Source organism: Pituophis catenifer, unplaced genomic scaffold (genome assembly GCF_029215685.1).
Source record: "Pituophis catenifer annectens isolate HBS135680 unplaced genomic scaffold, rPitCat1.0.hap2 SCAF_3, whole genome shotgun sequence".
NCBI classification, from domain to species: Eukaryota; Metazoa; Chordata; class Lepidosauria; order Squamata; family Colubridae; genus Pituophis; species Pituophis catenifer.
Window position 1 is genome coordinate 132,664,585 of NW_027256883.1, and position 22,892 is coordinate 132,687,476.

A 22,892-nucleotide genomic window follows, 5' to 3' on the forward strand; every position below is an offset into this window, starting at 1 on the left:
CAGAAGATACGGAACAATTAAAACTCAGACCACACGTCTTCTGAATAGTTTTTATCCCAGAGCTATAATTACACTGAACAATGAACTAAAGGGCCACCATTAGTGAGCTGTTGGACAGTATTATTTGGTCTGTTATGTGGATGTTTGGGTGGTTTAGAATTGTGGGGAATTGTGGTGGGTGGGAGTGCGTTTGAGGATTGTTATGTGTGTTGGACCTGGTCTTTGGGTGTTAAGTGAATTTCGTTATATGGGTATACTGTGTATACACATACAATGACAATAAAGTTGTTGTTGTTGTTTTTATTGTTTTATTATTATTATTATTATTATTATTATTATTATTATTATTATTATTATTATTATTATTATTATTATTATTATTATTTATTGGTTAATCTTTAGTGAGATTCACAGCCTTTGAGGCTGGTTAATAGCTCAGCAGCTCGAGTCCTAACCAAGGACCTAGGAACTGTTAAGGTATCGTCGGAGGATGTAAGCTGTTCCGAGTAAGGTGGTTTTTTTTTATTATTATTATTATTAATTATTATTATTAATTATTATTATTATTATTATTATTATTATTATTATTATTATTATTATTATTATTATTATTATTTCCAAATGCCTCCTCATCCCCCTACACACCCCCGGCACCTGTTGCAAGGCTTGCCCAAGGGAGGAACAGAGGCAGCCTTCGTAGCCGTGGGCTGTTGGGGGCGATATTAAAACTAGGCGCCAAAACCAAGGCCGGGCTCGCTAAGGACTTCGCATGGCCCCGCTCGCCGCCTTTCCTCCGTCCCTCTCCGCCCCTGCGCAGTGCGAGCAAAGGGGCGGCCGAGAGCTCCGCAGACCAATTACCGCGCCGAGAGGAGGAGCCGCAAACCCGGGTTCGTCCGCCTCCCGAGCAGGGCGCTCCGCACATAGACACATACACAAGCCGGGGAAGAATGGAGGGCGAGCGGGGCGCGTCGCAGTCGCCGCGGCCTGTCTCCTCCCCTCCCCCTGGCGGCGAGGCCACGGCAATCCGCGCCGAGCCGCCAGCGCCCCTCGCGGACTCAGCGCGGCCGCTCCTGCCTCCCTCCTCCCCGGAGCTGCTGGAGTTCGACGACGACGAGGACCTGGAAGTGTTCAGCAAGGTACAGGCGCACGGGGGAGCCTCTGCCGGCTGCTCCCGGAGAGCCCGGCGGCCCTCCGCTTTCCCCGTGGGGCGCTGGGGGTATCAGGGCAGATTCCCTTCGCCGCCTTCCCTGCATTCACACGAACCTCGGGAGCGTCCTGCGGCTTGTCCAAAGTCCCCCCGCGCTCCGCCCTTTACTGTGGAGCTGAGCTAAGCTCGCTTGTCCCGACTGCGCTGGTGGCGGCCACATCCAAGGCTAAGAAAGAGAAAGAAATTAGCGGGGGAAGTTCTTCCCCGGGCCAGAAGTTTGCAAAACACGGCCTGCCCTAACAAGCCTTCGGAGGAAACCACCTTCGATTGAGTAGCAAGCAGGAGGATGGGGTAGACTAGAGTGGACAGACCAGCCCTGGCATTGGCTTTGTGGTTCCATGAAGGGCTTTCCAAGTTGCCCAGAAGAAGCAGGACAAGTTGGAAGGGATTTGGGATAAGGGAGTGTCCTCTTTAGGAATGTCCTCCCCCTTTCAGGATAGCAATAGCACTTAGACTTATCCCAAAGGTGCTTTGTTGTTTTTTTTTTCTTTGAAGATGTTTGGCTTCTCATCCAAGAAGCTTCTTCAGTTCTAACAGGATAGTAGGGAATGGAAATATTTATATACCTTGCAGACAGCTGGTCATTTGCATCCTTTTAGAGGGTCGCATTTGGAGGTTTATCTGCACCTCAGTGGTGCTCCTGGTTCCTGTAGGCTGCAATTTTTTTTCTCTGGAAATCCAATGCTACTCCCACACTATTCAAAGGGTGTTCATCCCAAGGCCAGTTGCCTCCTGATGAAGCACCTTTGAGACAACCATGACCTGAATGACTAAGAATCTTTACAGGCACTTAGATTTATATGCTGCTTCACAGTGCTTTACAGCCTTCTCTAAGCAGTTTACAGAGTCGGCATATTACCCCCAACAATCTGGGACCTTGTTTTACCGACCTCAGAAGGATGGAACCTTGAGCCGCTCAGAATCGAACTCCTGGAGTGAGCACTGAGTTAGCTTGCAGTACTATATTCTAACCACTGCCATCACTGCTCTTATACGGTTTCTGCCGGATACCGTTTGTGCAGCTCACAAAAAGTTAAGATCCCAAACAGTTTTCCATAAAGTAAAGCATTCTGTCAGACTACACTTCCCATTGTTCCCAACAAGTACCACTGTTTTGGCCAGGGATAATGGAGATTGGAATCCACCACATGTAAAAAGCAGCAAGCTGCATTTAAGTGATCCAACCTAAAGGATGATTTCTGCCAAAGGCCTGCTGTGGGTATTGGCCTCGTTTCATGTATTTGCAGGCTGCAGTGGAATTAAATATTTGGGCTCTGCATAGGCACTGTAGTATCTTAATGCTGTGTTTCCATGCTTGGCAGATTAGAGAGAGGGCCTGGGGATGAAATGAAGTAGGCTGGGTTCATGGGTTGAGCTGAGCATTTTGAGACTGTTACTGGAGGTAGCTAATGTCCCTTCTTGCTTTTTTTGAGAACAAGATTACCTTAGTAATGAGGCACAGTATAATAGGGAGAGAGAGAGAGAGAGATTTGAGTCTTGCCTTTGGCTTTGTAGTTCTGGCACTGTTCAGGAATTTGATCCGGATTTGTCCTTCATTGTTGCTACTGTACTAGAAAAGACAGGCTCCACAAATCACTATTTGTCACACTAGCAACACATAATTTGTGGTCACCACTGGCCCTTCTTCCATGCACGGAGAATACAGCACGGAACAAATATCTGACATTGCAAGAATCTTTGTTGTAGGACAACAAAAGGAGAGTAGGCTTTGTTTTGAAATGAAAGTTGACATAACAAAAAATTGCCTTCTCTGCTTCCCTCCTGTTGTGCTGAGCTTTAGGAGAAACGGAAGTATTCTCTAGCTGATTTTGCCTGTTCTGAAGCCCAGGACAATGACATCAAATTTGCTTTTCCTCCTGCTAACAGAACATTTGCAAGATATGCTGACTATGAACCATTGCCAAGACTGGCAAATGGCATTGAGGAGAATTAAGGGAGGTTTGCCTTTGCCAAGATTGCTGGAGCTTTTGCCTCCATCCTACTTTTTATAGGGTATATCTCAGAAACTTTGAAGCCACTCATCCATGCAACTGATCATGTATTGAAATGGACCTAGCAATTCTCAAAAGTTTTCTAATGAGAAAGTGGTTCCTGTTTTTCTACCTTGAGTGCTTCCGAATTTCTTTCAGATTTCTCTTTATGGTGGTTTTAAACTTTATATTTGGAGCTGGGAATGGGGTTGCTATATCATTATTTTACCATATATTCCCCCCCTCCCAAGCCTTTCTGATTGGGTTTCATTTCCAACCTGAGAGAAGGGAAGGGGGTTCACAGAAAGAGTTCTTTTATAATGTTTTCCCTTGGGATTTAATGAAAAGTTTGGAAATAAGGAAGGGTGCAGATATTTGAAGAGATAATTGTATTATGAAAAACAGGACTTTCACAAACACTCCTTGGCTATCTAGTCATCGGATAGGTGCAGGTATAACTTGTATCTTTGAATGTTCTTCTTTTCTGAAATAATTTCAAAAGCAAATTCTCTTTCATCAGATTGACTGAGAATTACAGTAGTTGGGGAAAATCAGGACTTGGGGATTTATTTATTTATTTTTGTGTATTGCGCTAGTTACATTACTTGGAAGGAGAAGAGGTGTATGGCCAATTTAGTTTCTCTCTTTCTCTCAAGATGGTTAGCATCCTGCAGCTGATTATTAGGATATCAAAGACCTCAGTGAAAGATCATAATTGGAACTGAAAGTTGCACGCAACTTAAATAACTCTCTGGTTCTTCTACTAAATGTTCTCTCTGCTATCATACCAAAAAGAATTGGCTGCCAATTCACAGAAATCTTCTCTGCTGTTTTCTCATAAATCTACTCCTTATCCGTTGAAAAATCAGGCAAGTTGATACAGGTGCTTTCTGTATGGCTGATGCATTGCATTAGCAGAAGTGTGAAAAACTAGTCAAACAAGTGAAACAAACAATGTTGTCTGTATCTGGGTTGAATTCTGCGAATTGTGTCACCTGGCCATAGGCCTTCAAAAATTTTGTCGTGATATGTTGTATACTTTATACCCATACAACCTCTCTCAGGGTTGTGCAAAGCAGATACACTCAGTATGGTTGTCCATCCTGCTTCTCTTGAGAATTTCAAGGATAAGCAGATCAGATGTTACAAACCTTCAAGAAGATCCATTGTCTCCATGAATAACCTTTTGCCCACTTGCAAGGAGAAAAACAGCTGTGGTGACAAGTTAATTCCGCTATGGTTGATTATGTACAAGTGCCATTCAGTTGGTGTCAGCTCTTCATGACCACATACATAGATTTTCTCCATGACAATATGCCTTTAACCTGGTCTTTCAGGTCTTCTAATGTTGTATCTAAAATCTATTACTTCTGTAATTGAGTCTGTCCACCTTGCTGCTGTCATTATCTTTTTTTCTCTTTCATTCAACTTTCCCAGAATTAAAGCCTTCTCTAGAGAAGTTAGTTCTCATTTATAGTATAATTTAACTCATGTATGTTTTAGAGTAGTAATAAAAAGGCCACATCACAAATACAAGGAATCAGTTCAAAAGTAGTACTATGAGTGGCTTCTACATTCAATTCTAGAAATAATCTACTCAAAATAAATTCCATCATGGTAAATGAAACTTAATCTGATTTTGATATCACAATTTGAGCATCGTTGTTCTATATTCTTTGCTTTAGCTCAAGGTTTGATCTGCAGGGCAAATAGGAATTTCTGAAAAAATAAATGTGTGTCTGCAGTAGTTTGTGCATTTGAACCTTTGATCAAAATACCTGGAGCCTTGATGCTAGGCAGGTCCAAGACATGGTTTAACTTCAGTTTATTTACTATTTATAGTTTTAGTTTAAGATTCCTTCTTATGCTAGCAAATAAGATACAGGGTGGAAAACCTGAGGAAATGGAGATCAAATGCCTGAAGAAAATATTTTATATATTTGTCAAAAGGCCATTAGAGGCGCAGTGAATTGACTTCTCTCAAGTATATTTGCAATAGAGAGAAAGCCTTTGCCTCCATCCCAGTGACTTGCAATTCAGATGTCAGGAGGATTCAAAAACAATCTTCAAAATGGGTAGATTATTGCTTGGTTCAAAGAAGCCAAGAAGATGTTAAGTCTTGGGCTAAGATATAGTTTCTTTAAGCATTTTTTCCAATAAGTGTGATCCCAAATATTGCTTTTTCATCTTGATTTAGCACATTGCTATTAAACCACACATTTATTTATTCCTTCAATAATAAAAAGGAAATAATGAGACAATAGTGAAGGCCTCAAAAGTAGAGTCTAATAATTATAACCAAAGGCAGTTATATGGTACAACCAACTTGAACAAAGGCAAATACTAAAAATAAGATATATTTCTGATGCATTATGGGATAATGAATCCATAATTCTCCAGATCTATCTAAATTGCAACTCACAGGCGCCACAGTCAGCAGGACAATTGCAAATAATGGTGGGGCCTGTAGGTCAGCAATTCCAGAAGACCACATGTCATTGATACAGAGCTTGTAATCTATCAGAAACCCTGATTGGGGGTGTGAGGATTTAGTGATCAGATGGTGATAATCTTTAAATGCATCAAAGATGAATTATTTCCATGATAGATCTGTAATGTAAAAACTTTTCTATGCTATAACATTGTTCTGGTGACTGGTTTGAAGTTAGATGTTCATCAGGACAGATATTACAAATATTAAACCCTAATGTGTTTTCCTAAAAATTAAGGGAAATAACATTCATATTGTAGCTGTACAAGACAACAGACATTTTTCATTCTTGAAACATTGTGCTCAGTTATGTGTATGACAGAAATTTATGCAACAAAATATCTAAAGTCAGCATTTTAGAGATAAGTACTAGATTTGCTATTGAATATGAGCCTAAAAGACATTAATGAATCATTTATGATTCATACATTTCCTAATGTTTAAAAATAAACCCAGTTAATCAGGAAATATTTCCATTCGGTGTACAGGATCATCTTCATTTTTTCCTCCATTTTTCTCTAGTAAACACTAAAAGTGAATATTTTTATACTTGGATGTAGTATATGTAAGGTTGTTTAACCTTAGATATTTGTCAAATGTTTTTTTTATTGGACTTTGGCAAGACAAGTGGGATAACATTTATTCATATCTGAAAAAGATTGGTTGGTGGGAAGGGATAACCCGACCTATTCTCCCTTCCCTATTCTCTTTTCCATTGCCAGCTTCTCATCACCATACCCAAATTGATTACTATTTCCAACCCAATGGGAATTTATTACTATTCCCAGTGCATAAAAGTTGATGATGTCAACACCTAGGTATCTATTAAGCTATGGGAAAATGGAAAAAGAAGTGTCAGGTTGAAACTGCAGTGGATTTAAAAGGGGACTATATTCTCATGTTGACACAGGGCGATCAATTGCTTCAAGTGACCTTTTTCTAATATGTAGTAAAGATCTTTATCTAGCTAAACTTCTGTCAAGTTTGAATTGAGGACAACCACACAACATGTTGAAGTACAAATTACCCAATCTCACTTTCATTTAAGCTTATTGTAGCGTGTTGTACAAACTGATCCTGGAGACTTGAAGGGGATCACTATATCTCAAATATATTTATATGGCTTGGAAAGACATAGTTCCATTAATTTTTTTTTTTTTTTTTGCAATATTGGCCTAAAGGGAACTGAAATCCAAAATAACTGGAGATGAACATATTGCATCTGCTGTAAAATTACCTATATTATTAATGTGCATAAGAAACTATTAATGTATATTTGTTTGTTACATTTGTACGCTGCCCACCTTACCAATAAAATGATTGCGTTGTTGCTTAATGTTGCTTAAGATGGGTGGCTATATAAATCTTTAAAATTAATCAGCTTTTCTATTTATGAGTCACACTATGTGAACCAGTAAAATGTGAATCCAGTAAAATCTCAATGGAACTCAAAAATTAATATTTAGCAAGAGGTGGAATCTGCCCAAACAGCCATGAAAGCCAGAGATCCCTTCCTAAAACCCCATTTTGGATGGGTGCTTTTTGGAATCTGTCTTCCTTGTTTGGAAACAGATCGATCTAGAAAAACTGTAGATATTAAGCAAAACGAAATTTTGTTTAAATATTGCAGGAGGTAGTACTAAATCGCGGATAGCTGTGGTGAATCTTTTTGTTTTGTTTTTTCTCTTTTCATAAAGTTTGTTTAGAAAAAAGTGCAAACACCTCCTAAAAACTGTCTACTCACCAGTCTGGGAGGAGGTTATTGAATGCAGAAGGTTCTGTTATTGATTATTTGGGATTATTGTTTCATAAAGAACTTCATGCTCCTTCAGAAAGGAAAAAAATGTGAAAGTCAGGTGTGATTTCTGACGACTATCTACAATGTTTTCTTGGCAACAATATGGAGGTGATTTGCAATTCCCTTCTTTGGGTTTACTTTTTTTTAAAAAAAATCTCAGTCTTACAGTCCAGGGTTTTTCCTAGCCACTCACTAATCAGATCCCATCTTGCATAGTTTTCTGAGATCAGTCATGGCCAGGTAGGCCCAGGCACCTGCTATGACTGATTCAGAAAAGCAAAATACTACTAATAGCAGCAGTAATAATCCCAACAACAATTTGTATCCACTATTTTCCCCCTAAAATTTCTTTTTTGGTTACAGATATAGAAACAAAGCACCATCTAGTGCCGTGATGGCGAACCTATGGCATGGATGCCACAGGTGGCATGTGGAGCCATATTGGTGGGCACGCGAGCTCAGCTCCGGCACACATGCGTGCACCAGCCAGTTGATTTTTGGGCCTTCTGGGCCCACCAGAAGTCAGGAAACATGCTGTTTCTGGCCTCTGGAGGGCCTTGGGGGGGGAGGCCGTGTTTGCCCTTCCCAGGCTCCTAGAAAGGCTCTGGAGCCTGTGGAGAGCAAAAAATGGGCCTACTGGGCCCACGTGCCATTGCGTGCCAAAAGCAGGGGGAGCATGGGGGGGCGGGGCACATAGAATTATGGATGTGGGCACACATGCATGTGACACCCCCCCGTGCTTTTGGCACGCAATGGCAAAAAGATTAGCCATCACTGATCTAGCGTTTTGAAAAGTGGCATTGAGACCTCTGAGGATTTGATAGAAAAAGGAAGTTAAGAACAAGGGAAAAATCAATCACAAATATTCTCCTTTCCATTTTCTGATATTCTGGTTCAGTTTCAGGAATGATTTTATTTTATAGGTAGTGAATGGTGAATCCTGGAATGAGGCATTTCATTTTTTTTCTCATAGAGACAATAGAGTGGGGAAAGTAAATGCTTCAGCTTGTAATGATTTATGCAAGCATTTGGAATTCATATATTAAATCACCGCAGTCCAAGATTCGCTGCCTTTTAGAGCTTTTCAGCTTATTTTACAGTTAAGTACCTACACTTTCTCAGATCAGTTTGCCAGCTTTCCAATCAACTGAGTGTTTAGTTCCAAGCCTTCGTGAACACAGCTTGCTAACTAACTCCAAAAATTTTAGACAAGTCTTGAAATACCGCTTCAGATGCTTGTATCGCTTATTTTAAAGACAGCTTACTGTTGTCTCTGGATTTTGCAAACATTAATAGAAGTGTTCCTGCAAAATCAATATTAATAGGAAGGAAATTCCCTTGTTGTCATACTGCTCCATGTATTCATCTGCAAAGTTTGCTGCCTAACCAAAACATTATTTTCCTAGCACACAAATACCTGGAAACAAATTGACTTCATATATCATTCCTTGCTGCTTGCTCAGTGGAAATAAAATAGCTCTCTAAGTAGTGAAAAATGAGAATCTTAAAACTGTCAAGTTTAATAATCCAGATTATTACTCAAAATATAAACTCAAAGTACATACATTTTAGAAAATGCTTGGCTGTGTGGCATAAAGATACCCCTGGAGCATTAAAAACTTTGACTGGAGTCTTAGAAGACAATAACATGGGGCATATCATGTTCCTGTTGTGCATGAAAGTTGGGACTCATACTCTTAGATCCTTTCTGTACTGTAACTAAGGAAAAAAAAATATTTCTAGTTGCATCAGATTACCTTCTTTGAAATCAGTTCAAGTAATTAGCACAATGACCTCCTGGGAGCTAGTGTCATGTCGTGTAGTCAAGGGGTGTGGGTTATGAGAAGATCAGGTCCCAGTTCATGCCTTTTAAACAATCCACATTCTTTCAGTCTTAATCACTCATCTGCAAGATATGAAAATACAATAACATGCTAACAATAGCAATAGCACTTAGACTTATATACTGCTTTATAGTGCTATGTAGCCCTCTCTAAGCGGTTTAGAGAGTTGGAATATTGTCCCCAATAATCTGGGTCCTCATTTTACCAACCTGGGAAGGATGAAAGGCTGAGTCAACCTTGAGCCAGTGAGAATCAAACTGCTGGCAGTCGGCAGAATTTGCCTGCAATATTGCATTTTAACCACTGCGCCACCATGGCTCATCACTCACGGCTCTGTGAGTGTGGCTTGTGATAGAAGTTGTATAAGTAATAAGGATGAAGTGTAGGCAAACAATAGTCAAGTGTGATCTAGACAGTTTCAGTGTTATTGGTGTTAAGGAAATAATTACATAAGTCTACTATGGATTCTGAATTAATTTAAGGAAGGTCCTGGAAACAATGCTTCACTAGAAAGTTATAAGGTCCTGCCAGATGGTTCAGGATGCTGCTTTCAAGGCTTTCAGAGGTGCTAAAAGAAGAACTTGCCCCAATTGCGATTTTAGAATAACAAAGACCATGATTCCTTATTTCTCACTCCAGCATTTCCCTCCTAATGTTTGCCCCACATACAGCCTTTTATATATTATCCTCAGATGGAATACTGAATTTGTAAGCCAAGAGGTCAAAGGCACTGATTGCAAAATAACCATTCTGTTCTGTAGGACACCAGAGTCAGGCAGGAATATCCAGTTAGGAAAAGGGCCCCGGGAAATATTAGTAGCGACAGGGAATAAAATTTATATTAAAAACTTGGCAAGGATGACCTTTCTACTCAGTTCTTTCTGTTTGCCTCACTGATTGCTGGGTTTTCGTGAAATAGAGATACATGTAGCAAGATGTTATCTGTTATAAGCTAATGTCAGAGCCCTGAGCCATTCCTTCTATTAATCAAAGCAGTAAGCAACTTCTTTTCAATTACTTTTCCTTGGAGCCTGTTTTAATAATCATAAAGAATTTGGAAAACTTAAGATCATGAATTTCTTTTGTTTAGCCACAAAGGGGAGGTGGGAGTATTACTGTATTTTTCGGAGTATGAGATGCACCTTTTTCCCCCTTAAAAGGGGGTGAAAATTTAGTTGCGTCTTATACATCTAATGTAGCCCCGCCCACCCACTGGCCCCCACCCTTTGGCCTCTGCCTCGCAGCAGTTACCTCCTTGCAAGCAAACAGCAAGAAAAAACAGCTCCTTTCAGCTTCAGCACAGCCTAATTAGCACAAGTTGATTGGATCCGCCACCCGACTCTCAGCTGATTTGCTCTCAGCTGTTTTGCGCAGGGCTCTGCTGTTTGCTGCAAAGAGGTAAATTGCTGGAGCAGATATTTTTTTCCTTGTGCTAATGAAGCTATGCTGAAAATGAAAATGAAAGTAAAGCAGGCTGTTTGCTGCTTGCTGCAACCAGGCAAAATTGCTCAGAGGCAGAGGGAGATTTCTTTTTCTTCTTTTCCTCACCAAAAAAGGTAGGTGCGTCTTATACTTCGGTGCATTTTATACTCTGAAAAATATGGTAACCCAATCCAATCATTGGCCCAACCCTCACTCCAACTCTTTTTTATTTTGTTGTGTCTCCTTTTCCTTAACATTGGCCATGTCTTTGGTCTCCTATTTTTTTTTCAGGAAGGACCATCTGACATAGCAATACTTTTGACCCTGTTGCTCCCCCCCCCTCTTTTTATCTCTACGCGTATCTGAAGTCACTCAGAAGAAATGCAGAAGGAACAGCCAGCTCTGATATTTCCTTTCTTTTGCCAGCTTTTGGTTGATTTCAGAGAGAAACATCTTTGTGTCATCTGAATCCATGCATAGTCCACCCCACGAAGAGGACTTGAACCAGCCAGTATCTTCCTCAAACAAGGATCATCCACTGAGTCGGGTTTGCAGTGCTGCTCTCAGAAGATTGCTAGATTTTATAGGAACGTACATTTCCTTCCTAGACATTGGAAACCCTGTTTTCCTGGATGTTTGATGGAGATTTACTGATCTTGATTTTCCTAGTCAGCCAGCTTCAGCCAGAACGAGAGGATTAGTTTATTACTTTGCAGTCTTTAAAGTAGTCTTGATCCCCAACTCTAAGAGAACTGGTATTTCAGGAGCCAAGGAGCACCCTGCCCAAACTCAATTAAACAGCCTTGGCAAAACAGTTACTAATAAGGAGTGCCTACTTTTCTTTCCATACCAACTATTTGAGGATCCATGTAACCCTGATCTTCATGAACTCCGTGCACAAGTTGCAAATAAATTCTTTTCTCACTGCATTCTCTTTTCCGTGCAAAGATGTGCTATTTTTAGTCCCAAGTGAATTGGTATCTGTGCAAAAGGTAACCTTTGACTGCTGTTGAACCTTAACTAGTGGGACCCATATAACACATTTCCTGCCGTCTTTCCAGTGGCAAACGGCCTCCAAAATGGTGGCTTTCTTTATGGTGAAAGAGTCTCTCTGATTCTCTTTGTGTAACTCCTATAGCTAAACACTGTGTAAAACAGTTTACTTCATGTAAACGTGCCCTATACCCCCTACTGGTCTCTAGGCTCCTTGCGTTTCTCTCAGTGAATTGCATAATATGCTAAATACACTGCACCACTACTACTAATTTGAGTGCTTTGAACGTTAGCTTTAAATACCCTTTCTACTACCTTCCCCATAAATTGTCAACAAAGCAAAGTCTCAAAAAATAGTTAATAGGTTACATTGATTAGTTATTCATTACAGTTTTGTTTTTGGTTCTGGGACACATCAACCTGTAATGTAAAAGTTCTGACAGAATTGGCACTGAAGAGAAAGAGCTAATTTTTGTACTAGCTGACTGAAGTGAGAAGAGATGGGTTACTTAGCTACAAAAAAAAAAAAATCCTTGAGGTAACCTGTCCATGACTTTGTTTTCCACGTTATGCAGTAGATTTTTTGATAGTGATGTATGAGTTTAACAGTGACGAATGGCTAATGAGAGAAAATGTTTTAAATTACTATTGAAATCACTCTGTCAGGCATGAACAACCAGGATCGCATGTGAAGAGTCCAGTAAGCTGGTTTATTGCTCAAGCCAAAACACAGGAATATTCTCAGGCAGACAGTTTGCACCCAGGTGAGACTAGTTAAGGTTCAACAGCAGTAAAAGGGGAATTGGAGTTTGCCCTCTTATGCCTGTGTAGGGATTCCAGACTAATTCCTTGCTTGACTCCACCCCTTGGCTCTGCCAATCTCTCTCCAACTTATCCACAGCTTCAAAAAATGAAAATTAAACTAGGTTTGTCTGCAGAATTACTATCAGCAGTGGAAGACACATTGTGGAAGACACAGGGGGGGGGAAGAAAAGTACAAACGAAAGCCAATCGATAGGGAGAGAGAGAAAAAGCTAAAGTGAATAGATGTGAAGTAAGAAGGTGCTCGAATATAATAAAAGAGAAAGGATTTCAGAAGGAAGGGCATTCATCAGGAACAAGCTGTAAGAGAAGGGGTCAGAAAACTTAACATAAGGTCAGAAAAATGGAGAAAGAAGAAAATTGAACTTGACAGATCTGCACAGATTTTGTACCGTTACCTTTATTCTTTTCTCTCTCTCCTTCAACTTCACTTCGAGTTTCTTATGCCTTTCCTTAAAAGTCTCTCTGGTTTTAGTAGACTGGCTTTATCTTTTCTTTTTTGTCTTTCCCTTTAGTTTCTTTAGAGGAAAATTTCCAGTCTTCATAATAAAAAGTTTGTCTCCAATCTCCATAATCAGGAAAATAATATACAGAAACAATTATTCTGATCACGAAGAGTGGGGGGGAAACCCACTACTCCAAAGGATAAAATTATGTCTGAATGGATATACTGTCTTTGAAGTGTTCCTTGGCAGGACAGTTTTGCCACAGCAAGAAAGTTCCTTGTGACCATCTTATCCTTGATTTACGACCATAATAAAGATCAAAATTTGCCAAGCAAGGTTGTGGTTAAGTGACTTTTTTGCCACAGTTCTTAAGATAATCACTCTTAAATGAATCATGTGGTCATTAACTAAATCCAGCTTCCCCCTTTAATTTTGCTTGTCTGAAGTTGATTAGGAAAGGTTGCAACTAGTAATCACATGACCCCGGGATGTTCTAACCATCATAAATATGAAACAATTGCCAAGTGCCCAAATAAGCACGAGAACTAATCATAAGTCACTTTTTTCAGTGCCATTGTAACTTTGAATGGTTGCTAAATGAATAGTTGTACGTCAAGGATTGCCTGTAATGGTTGAACTAATATCTTTTAGTAGAGCTATCTGCTGCTGAAATATGATTTTTTTTTTTTTTAAATTTGATTTATATGCCGCCCTTCTCCAGAGACTCAGGGCGGCTTATAATGCGCTAAGCAATAGCCTTCATTCTTTTGTATATTTATACAAAGTCAGCTTATTGCCCCCACAAACTGGGTCCTCAATTTACCCACCTTAGAAAGGATGGAAGGCTGAGTCAACCTTGAGCCTTGGCGAGATTCGAACCTGCAGTAATTGCAGGCAGCTGTTCTTAATAACAGGGTGCTTTAGACCACTGTACTATCAAGGCTCTTTGGTAGTACAGTGTATTACAGTGTACTACAGTAGTATCTGTTGTTGAACCGTTGGGTTGTTTTTAAAGAAATGCAGTATTTTACATAACATTTTTACCATTTAACCTTATATTATTTACCATAATATAAGGTTCCATAGACAGATGCTGATAATCATTGGACCCATTCGGTTACACTTTGCACCAAATATTCTTTGAAAATCAATTCCCTCTGGAATGAGGAAAGTTAATCTATAATATTTTACATATTTTAGAACGGGATATTGAAGTAGAGCAAGCACCATTTTGATGAGAAAATGGTGCAAGAGGAATGAGCTAATGCATCACACTTCAAGATCAGAAAGCCTGCATATATGATCTTTGAAAATTGGGTAGGATAATTCCAAGTACTTCTTTAAATATCACATGCTTAAAATCACCTCTGGGTTAAGCATTATTATTATAGTGTAGGGCTCATGAAAAATTGTGGCCTGGTTAAAATTAGTTAAGTCAATTATTATTATTTTTTTTAAAAAAATGATTTATATGCCGCCCTTCTCCGGAGACTCAGGGCGGCTTACAATGCATTAAGCAATAGCCTTCATACTTTTGTATATTTATACAAAGTCAGCTTATTGCCCCCACAAACTGGGTCCTCAATTTACCTACCTTAGAAAGGATAGAAGGCTGAGTCAACCTTGAGCCTTGGAGAGATTTGAACCAGCAGTAAATTGCAGGCAGCTGTGTTAATCACAATGCTATCAGTCTGCTGAGCCACCAGGCTCTTAATAAAGTCAATTCATAATAAAACTGAGAAGAACATTCATGCTGGTTGTTATAGTGTGATTAAAGTGCTGATCTAGGAACCAAGAGGCCATGAGTTCTAATACTGCTGTAGGCATGAAAAAACGACTGGATCACTTGGGGCCAGTCATTCTTTCTCAGCCCAACCCTCACAGGGCTGTTGTTGGGAAAACAGGAAGAAGAAAGAGTATGTTTGCTGCCTTAAGTTGCTTATAAACAATAATGAAGGCAGAATAAAAATCAAATAAATAAATGTGTCTTGATAGCACCAAATTGGAGACTGTTCATGTATTATATACTTCTGCTCTGCAAGACTGAGTACAAGTGAGGGCTTCTGTAGCAATTCGGTGATTTCCAGAGGCACCATTTTTGTTTTTTGAGTTGTTTAACAATTTGTATTATAATCTCCAGGGAAAAGATACATGCAACGTTGCCATTGTATGATTCAATCAGTATTATATAAGAAAAAAGTGATCTGCAGGGCTAAATTCAATGCCATACTACAACAGAATTCTTGCTGCAAAGAAGAAGAAAACATGAGTGAATTTTGGATGTCAGGGAAAGTTTTAGACCCTAATTCCAAGTGTATTTTCAAGACAGGAAGGCTACTGTAGCTGTTTGATTGATTGATTGATTGATTGATTGATTGATTGCTATGTCTTCCCACCTTTCTCTGGTTGAATTTTGAAAAGCGAGCAGCCTGTTTTCAGGCCAGAAAAGAAAAGAACAGCTGGCTGAGATCTTTTGCCAACAAAGTGAAATGTTAGGAAACCGCCTTCAAAAACTCTGGAAGAATTGTTACATAGAGAAGGGGTAAAAAAGGCTGGTCAATTCTAGAGCAGTAATGCTTAATATAATTACTTCTCTAAGAGACATAATTGTAAGTATGTACACATAGCACTATTGATACTGTTCTTTCTCACCAAATAAGCTATATAAAGTAAATTTATTATTTAACCTGAAATTTCAGAACTGACTCAATATATATCATTTTTTCCTTCAAACTCCTGGACAAAGTAGCATGACATTCATTAAATGGCAACTAGTCTTCTGTGACTCATTTATTAAAAAAAAACAGACTGAGCTTGTGTATTTTGCCTTACAAACTGTGATTCATCAATTGTATATTATAGCAGCAATCCCACATTGCTTTTATGGCATTATCTTTTGGTAACCCTGATGACTCCCCCCCCCCCTTGCCTTGTTTATTTTCACAGGATGCGTCACTCATGGATGCGAACTCGTTCAGTCCTTTGATGCCAACATCTCCATCTTCGATGATAAATCAGTACAAATTTGAGGATGAACCAGAAGGAAAAGATCTTTTCATAACGGTTGATGATCCAGAAAGCTATATTACTGCCATTGAGACATTCATCACTTACAGAATTGTCACCAAGGTTTGTTTCCTCTTATAGCAAAGTACCATTTTTAAAAATTTAAGGCCTTATGGATCTTGTTAGAGCAAACCATGATTTAATTATTAATTGACCAATCAATAAATATATAAGCTGCCCCAATTGCCATGACAACATTAGGCAACTTATAATGTACATTAAATGCATTTTTAGACTAAAAAATGAAGAAAAATCAGCCATAACAATATCAATTTTTAACTGCTCTCTTTAGAGAACCCACAAAAATAAAATAGTAATGAACAACAACAACAAAAAAGAAATAACCTGGGTGACATATCATCCTATTCCATGGCCTGCTAAAAGAGCCTGAATTTCATTTACGTAGTGCTCGGCAAATTGTTAGAGTAAAGTGTTCAGAAGAAGACAGTAAGTTTTAAAAAGTAAATAAAAGCAGTTATGAATTTGCATTAGTTCTAGAAAGTGAGACAGTGCAAGCTTTTCAAACCAGGTGTTTTCCGGATTGCAGCTTTCCAAATTATAATTGCAACAGATTTCCAAAGAGATTCTGTTTTGGACTTCCCTGACAGTAGTAGCAAACTGTTTTTGAAACTGCATGAAATTTCATATGGGACTATTTACTTACTTATTTATTTAAGTATGTCTAAGCTGACTTCATTAAACTTATTCCTGATTGCAGATGGGACAGCTTTTCAAGAAAAAAATATCATGCAGCCAGCAGGTGCTCTTATTAGATCTCAAGAGAATATAATCACTCTGTTTATAATTATACAGAGGAAGTTCCTTTATTTATTTTCAAATTTCCAGGTCAGTCAGTTACAACTCCTCTGGGTAGCTTAACAGCCAATTCAGTCATCTCCCCATGTTGATAGAAACGAATGATTGACTTCCCCAAACACCCTACCTAAGGGTTCCATAAGAACCATATTTCAATGCTATTCTAAAGTCCAATAATGTATGGGGGGAGGCTGCAGATGCCTAGAAGGATGCTGTTTTAGAGAGTAGGTGCTTTGGCAGAGAAGGCCCCTTTCCTGGGACTTGCTTTATGATATGACCAGGGAGGATTGTATATGTACATCCAAACTCCTTATTTGGTACTTAAAGTTGGATCTTCAAATATATATGATGACCGTATTCAGAGGTGAAGCTCTTTGCTTTTCATGGATTTTTTTTATTATAAATGTAAGAAAACATTAATTTTTCAGAAGCTGGGATGTGGCTACTTAACCCATGTTCATGTGCAATGCTAAACTTAAATGTCCATCTTTTTAGCTATGCCTGCTGGCCCATATTTTACTCTCCTGTGCAAGATGTCAGCCATGACCAGTGACATCATTGTTCAAGACAATTGATGAGACTCTTGGGGATAAACCATGTGCTATGAGTGAACTGAGTGCCTTGGCAGAAGAAATGTGATAAGCACGAGCAATCCTAAGAAAACATCCCAGATATTTTGTAATCACAATTTGTAAACAAGTATAGAGGTGGAATGCAAAGAGATATACCAATAGAAAGAATTTCTAAAACTTAGCACTGAAGAAAAGCTGAATTATTCAGTAAAAAAAAATTATAACCCTGGTTTATATTGGTGATAAAGTAACTTGATGAGTTTTGGCTTTGAAACAGTTTTAAAAAATCAGAGGAAAACAAGCAACTGAGCAGCAAGTACAACTCATTTGCGTTGCATTGAGTGTATTTATCTTTTCCCCCAACTGTGTTTGTTTATCTGTAGTCTCTATGAATTACTTATGTTACTTACAGGATTTGTAAGATCTGACAGGGAATACAAACCCAAAACAGAATCTTTTGGGAATTACATTGGAATTACAGTCCTAAGATCCTCTCTGATGAAGAATTGAAACCATATTAGAAGACAGGGATCTCACTGAGGAGAATTCTACATATTCTGTTACCAGTATCAGCCAACGCTCCTTATTGATGGCTCTTGTGTTCATTAAATTATTTTGATACCTCTGTGCATATTTGGCACAAGATTGAAATGTGTTTACTGAGAAGAATCCTGTGCATTATCAACATGACACAAAACTGTGTTTTAATTGAAAGAAAAATTTCCTCATGTGTTAATTTTTCCATCAAAGTTCAGCTGAGCCAGATTTTCATCTAAAAGGATTATCTTAACTAGGATTTTAGGTTGACGTTTCTCATTCAGGCTGCTATAGAAGAATTTCCTAATTCTACCCAAAGGGGAGAGCATTTGGAATAGAGAAGAGGATTCACAATATAATTCTAATAAATGTTGACTGAATAGGTTCAAAGTGCTATATAGGTAAGAGCACAAAACAACAAAAAAATGAGTATTTTTGCATTGTATAGATTGATTGCAACAAGATTCTAAATATTTGCATTGTAGGAAATCTAATAATTGCATGTGCTGTGGCCTCACACATTTGCTGCATTCAGGAAATAGAGGACTTGAAGAACGTATATAAATGTGAAAGTATTTATGAAAAAATAGATAAAAGAGTATCTAAATTTGAAGGTAATTTATGGACATATTTGGATATCTTTTATCTACTCAATTTGGAAAACATTCATCTCCTTTTTATAATCTCTAAGAATTTTCTTAGAGAAAAGGAGCATCTTCATTTTGAAGCAGTTAAGTCCCAACTCTTCAATCTTAGATTAAGATCAAGTCTGTGTGGCATATTGGCAAAAATGTGCCCAAACTAACAAGTATTACCCTTAATAATTAACAAGATATGCTAAATATGCAATGGGCATGGTTACGGCTGGTAATATAGCCTACACTTTATCTTATTAAAAATGTGTTACATAAAAATGTGGTGATTCTACCTACAACCTACAACCATCCTCATGGAAGACAGTGACTTGGAATGCAAAAAGAGTTAATGATAAACAGCATGAATTAATAAGTGAAAGTAAAGAAAGAAAGTTGTCTGAATTTCAGGGAAAGGAAAAGGAGTTAATATATCTGAATGAAGTTGATTGAATCTTGTAATGGGTATGTGCACAGTGCCTTTGGAATCCAAAGATATAGGTTTAATTTAATAGGTTTAATTGAGTGAATGGTTAATTGAATGAATGGCCTTAATTGTATGTCAAAAAGTAGGAAGTTATGCCATCTAGGTTGTGATGGGTATCAATGAAAGCAAGAATCCATACATTGGCAATGCTGCCTATTGTGCTACAATGAATGCTGATAATTGAAGAATTAAACAATATCATTTGGGAAAGGTTATGCAACGTTCAGAATTAATGGCAGTCTAATATTCTGTTAACTGATGTGAATGGATCAGTAGGAACATGCTGAGAGAATGCAGAAGAAAGTGATTAGGCCATTGAGAGACCTTAGAAAAAGATCTGTTAATTTCAGACACCTATTTTAATCATAAGCACATCCATTTATACACCTGAAAAGGCATGGAAGAAAAAAAAGTGACTCATCTTATTGTTTGTGATGAAAAGTTGTGAGCATTAGTGAAGGATACAAGAGTAATGAGAGATTTTGAATATTTTGAATTACTTAGCACTACCTAAGTACTAATCTTGGGAAATAGGGGAAGAAAATAAAAGACATTTGAGAATATGAAAATAGAATGACTGCAGGGAGTCCTATATGAAAAAGCATTAGGAAATAGCTTAATTTTGCTACACGAAGAATAAACATAAAGAGGATATGGAAGGTGTTTGGTACCAAGTAAAAAGATTTATATTGGAAATTTCCATAGATGGAATAGGAAATGCATTGTAGGATGATATTTGGAATGATAGTGAAAGAGGTGGAGAAAAAAATAATACATATAAAGAGAATGAATGCTATAAAAACCGAGGATGAGATAAATAGTTTGTGTAATGTGTATAGCAGAAAAAAATATGTGAAGAAAATAGTCAAAGAGTGCAAACAGCTCTTAGAATTAAAAGAGATGGGAAAAATGTAAAACAATTATGATGGAAACAAAATTGGCTTTGGAAGTGGGTGAAGAAAGCTAAACCAGGAATTGTGTCTGTTTGGAATGAATTTGAACTGAAGGATTCTTGGAAGGGGTATTTTAGAGATTTATATGGGAATGTTAGTATAAAAAATGAAATTGAAACAAACCCTATAAAGGGTACAGCGTGAGAAAAAATGATGAAAAGGAGTGCTGTGAGAATGTTGAACAATGTTCAGGCCGAATGATGTAATTGGAGAAATATTAAAATATGTTTGGTTATAGAGTGTCTGTATGACTTGGTTAAAAAGTGTTTGAAGACTGTTGTGAAGTTTCCAAATTCATGCCTGACATTCCATATCCCTCTTATATAAAAGGAAAGGTAGCGAGAGTGAATCCAAAAATCATAGCCATGTTGATGTGTTAAGTGTGCTTGGGAATATGTTTGACATGTTTGATTAAAGGGTATAAGAGGTGGCAATGAGCAAAACTAGAGAAGTGCAGTGTGGCTTTATGCCAAGTAAGGAATTTAGAGGGCATAGTTTTGTTAATCAGCAGATCAATATCAGAAAAATATTTGAATGTGAGAAAGCAGATTTATTGCACATTTGTTGATTTACAGACTTGAATAACAGAAAGTTTTGTGTCATCTGGAGTTGAAGGTTGTTTCTAATTACATGAGTAGTAAATCAGTGTCATCTTATAAGACTCAGTAGATATCTGATGGGACTCTGTTTTGGTACCTGTCTTCTGAAACATCCTTTCAGAAACTCAGCCCCCATACTATTGTCTCTCATGCAGTTTTTAAAAACCTGAACATTTTCTCAGGCATTGGAACCATGATAGGATGGTTTTGCTGTTATCTGTCTATTATTTTCCCTCTTTGACCATCTTTTCCTTTTTATGGTAATAGACTGATCCATTATGTTTTTAGTTTGTACACTACCCTGAGATGTGTTGAGTAGGTGATCTCAAAATGTGATAGATAGATATATAGCTCTGTGAGGCAGTATATAAGACTAAGTGCTAAGCACTATTGCTATAAAATATAAATGGAACTTTATGAAATGACTGAACATTGAGCAGGGAGAAAGGTAATGTTGTGGGCTCCTTGATTGTTTAATGTATTTATGGTTAAATACATAAGGAATTGTAGAAGTCAGATCTTAAAGATGTATTAGTTGGGGATGTGAATGTGCCTATCCTTTTGTGTGCAGCAGATGTCTTGTTGTCAATTGAGATAAATTATATGATGCCATGCAATATGGTTCTGAAAATTAATGCATCACAGTCCAAAGTATTTATGTTTGATGGGGAACATTGAGAGAGAATGATGGCAAGTTATGTATAGTTTTTTTTTAAAAAAACAAAGCAATTAGGTGAATTGGTGTATTTTGGTCAAATATTTACAAAAATGACATGGGCAAAGAAGTTTTGAAATATGTAAATGATGATAGAAAAGTAGTGGGTGGTATGTAATCTGCTCTATGGTAGGAGGATTTGTAGAACAAGATGGCTGTAAATCTGTTTCTGTACAATTTGTTACAGGAAGTAAGAGTTGGGTATATCAGGAGAAACAGTAAAGTAAGCTGAATGTAGTAGGAACAGTGTACCCAAGAAGTGTTTGTGGTCAAACAAGAAAGAAAAGTGCAAGACTCTTTGCTCAGTTGATGAATGAATGTGGATTTGATATAAAAATAAATGTCCCGTATAACAGAAGTACACTTTAATCATACAGAGAAAATGAAAGAAGGTTGAATTGCAGAACAAGTATATAACAGAGTGAGTGGAGTAGAAAGAAGGAAGATCTGGAAAGTTTTATGGTTCAATGGATTTGATATGGTATTGGAAAAGGGAGTGGTGAGAACAAAAGTCAGTGGCTGATGATTCAGTATATAAACATAGTGATTTTGCAGGGATAGAAAGATACGGAAATGTATTGTGAATGATATTGATGTAAACTAGATTTAACTTTTTCTTTTCTTCATGCCTACATTTCTTTGACTTTTTGTTTCTTATTCCTTCTTTGCACTTTGCGTGTGATTGCTTATCCCAGAAGGGAATAGTGCAATTGGAATTCAGGTAGGCATTTATGAATCAATTTAAATCAAAGTTAACATATACTGCAATAGGAAATCTTGGTTTATACTGGACTGTAGAGAAGCTTCAATATGTTTGCACATTGTATACATATTCTGGATTGTTCCTATACATACAGTCTTTTCATTTCAACTCTATATTTATCCACAATTTGTGCTTAAGTATTTTGGAGCCATATTTTTGTAACCATATTTTCTTTCCCACATTCCTGCACAAGGACAGCTAATTCATAGATGATTTCTCTTTGGAAGTGAGCCTTACTATATCTTCTAAAGTTTATTCTCTTGCTAGCAAGACAGACGCCCTCAAATTTTGCGTCATTTCGAGATCTCTGGTATTTCTTCTAAAGTTGTTGAAAAGCTTAGTAGATTTTAGAGCAGCCTTCTTCAAATGGTACCCTCCAAGATGTATTGGGTACATAAGTCTCATCATCCTCATCCAAGGCTGTGCTGAGGAAGATGGGAGTTGTAGTGCAAAATATATGGAGAGTGCCAGATTGTGACTTGCAAAGATTTTTATGCTAGAATATTATGTAAAATTCTAGAACATGCTTGAATGGTTAAAGGACCTGGTTGATGCCCAGAGTTGTGAACTGCAGTTGTATAGTACCTGAGTTATTGCTTGGAAGAATCAGCTTAAAGTAGGGAGAAAGTTATATGGGCAGTTTTTAGATCACAAATATTCAGTGAAAGGAGTGAAAGAAAGCATATGGTCGTAGGGGGTTTGACCTGGACTACAAAAAAGACCTGAATGATGAATCCT

The 22,892-nt window shown here is 38.0% G+C and overlaps 1 protein-coding gene across 2 annotated transcripts in view; it reads left to right on the forward strand.

Annotated features, from left to right (window-relative positions):
• Positions 1-931: 931 nt before the first annotated feature.
• SNX7 (sorting nexin 7) overlaps positions 932-22,892 on the forward strand; it is a 54,194-nt gene continuing 32,233 nt past the window's right edge. For both annotated transcript variants that reach the window (XM_070939373.1, XM_070939374.1), the window contains exons 1-2: positions 932-1,136; positions 15,961-16,143. In XM_070939373.1, the coding sequence (XP_070795474.1) occupies positions 948-1,136; positions 15,961-16,143 (372 nt within the window). In that variant the 5' untranslated portion in view covers positions 932-947. The remainder of the gene's footprint in view (positions 1,137-15,960; positions 16,144-22,892) is intronic.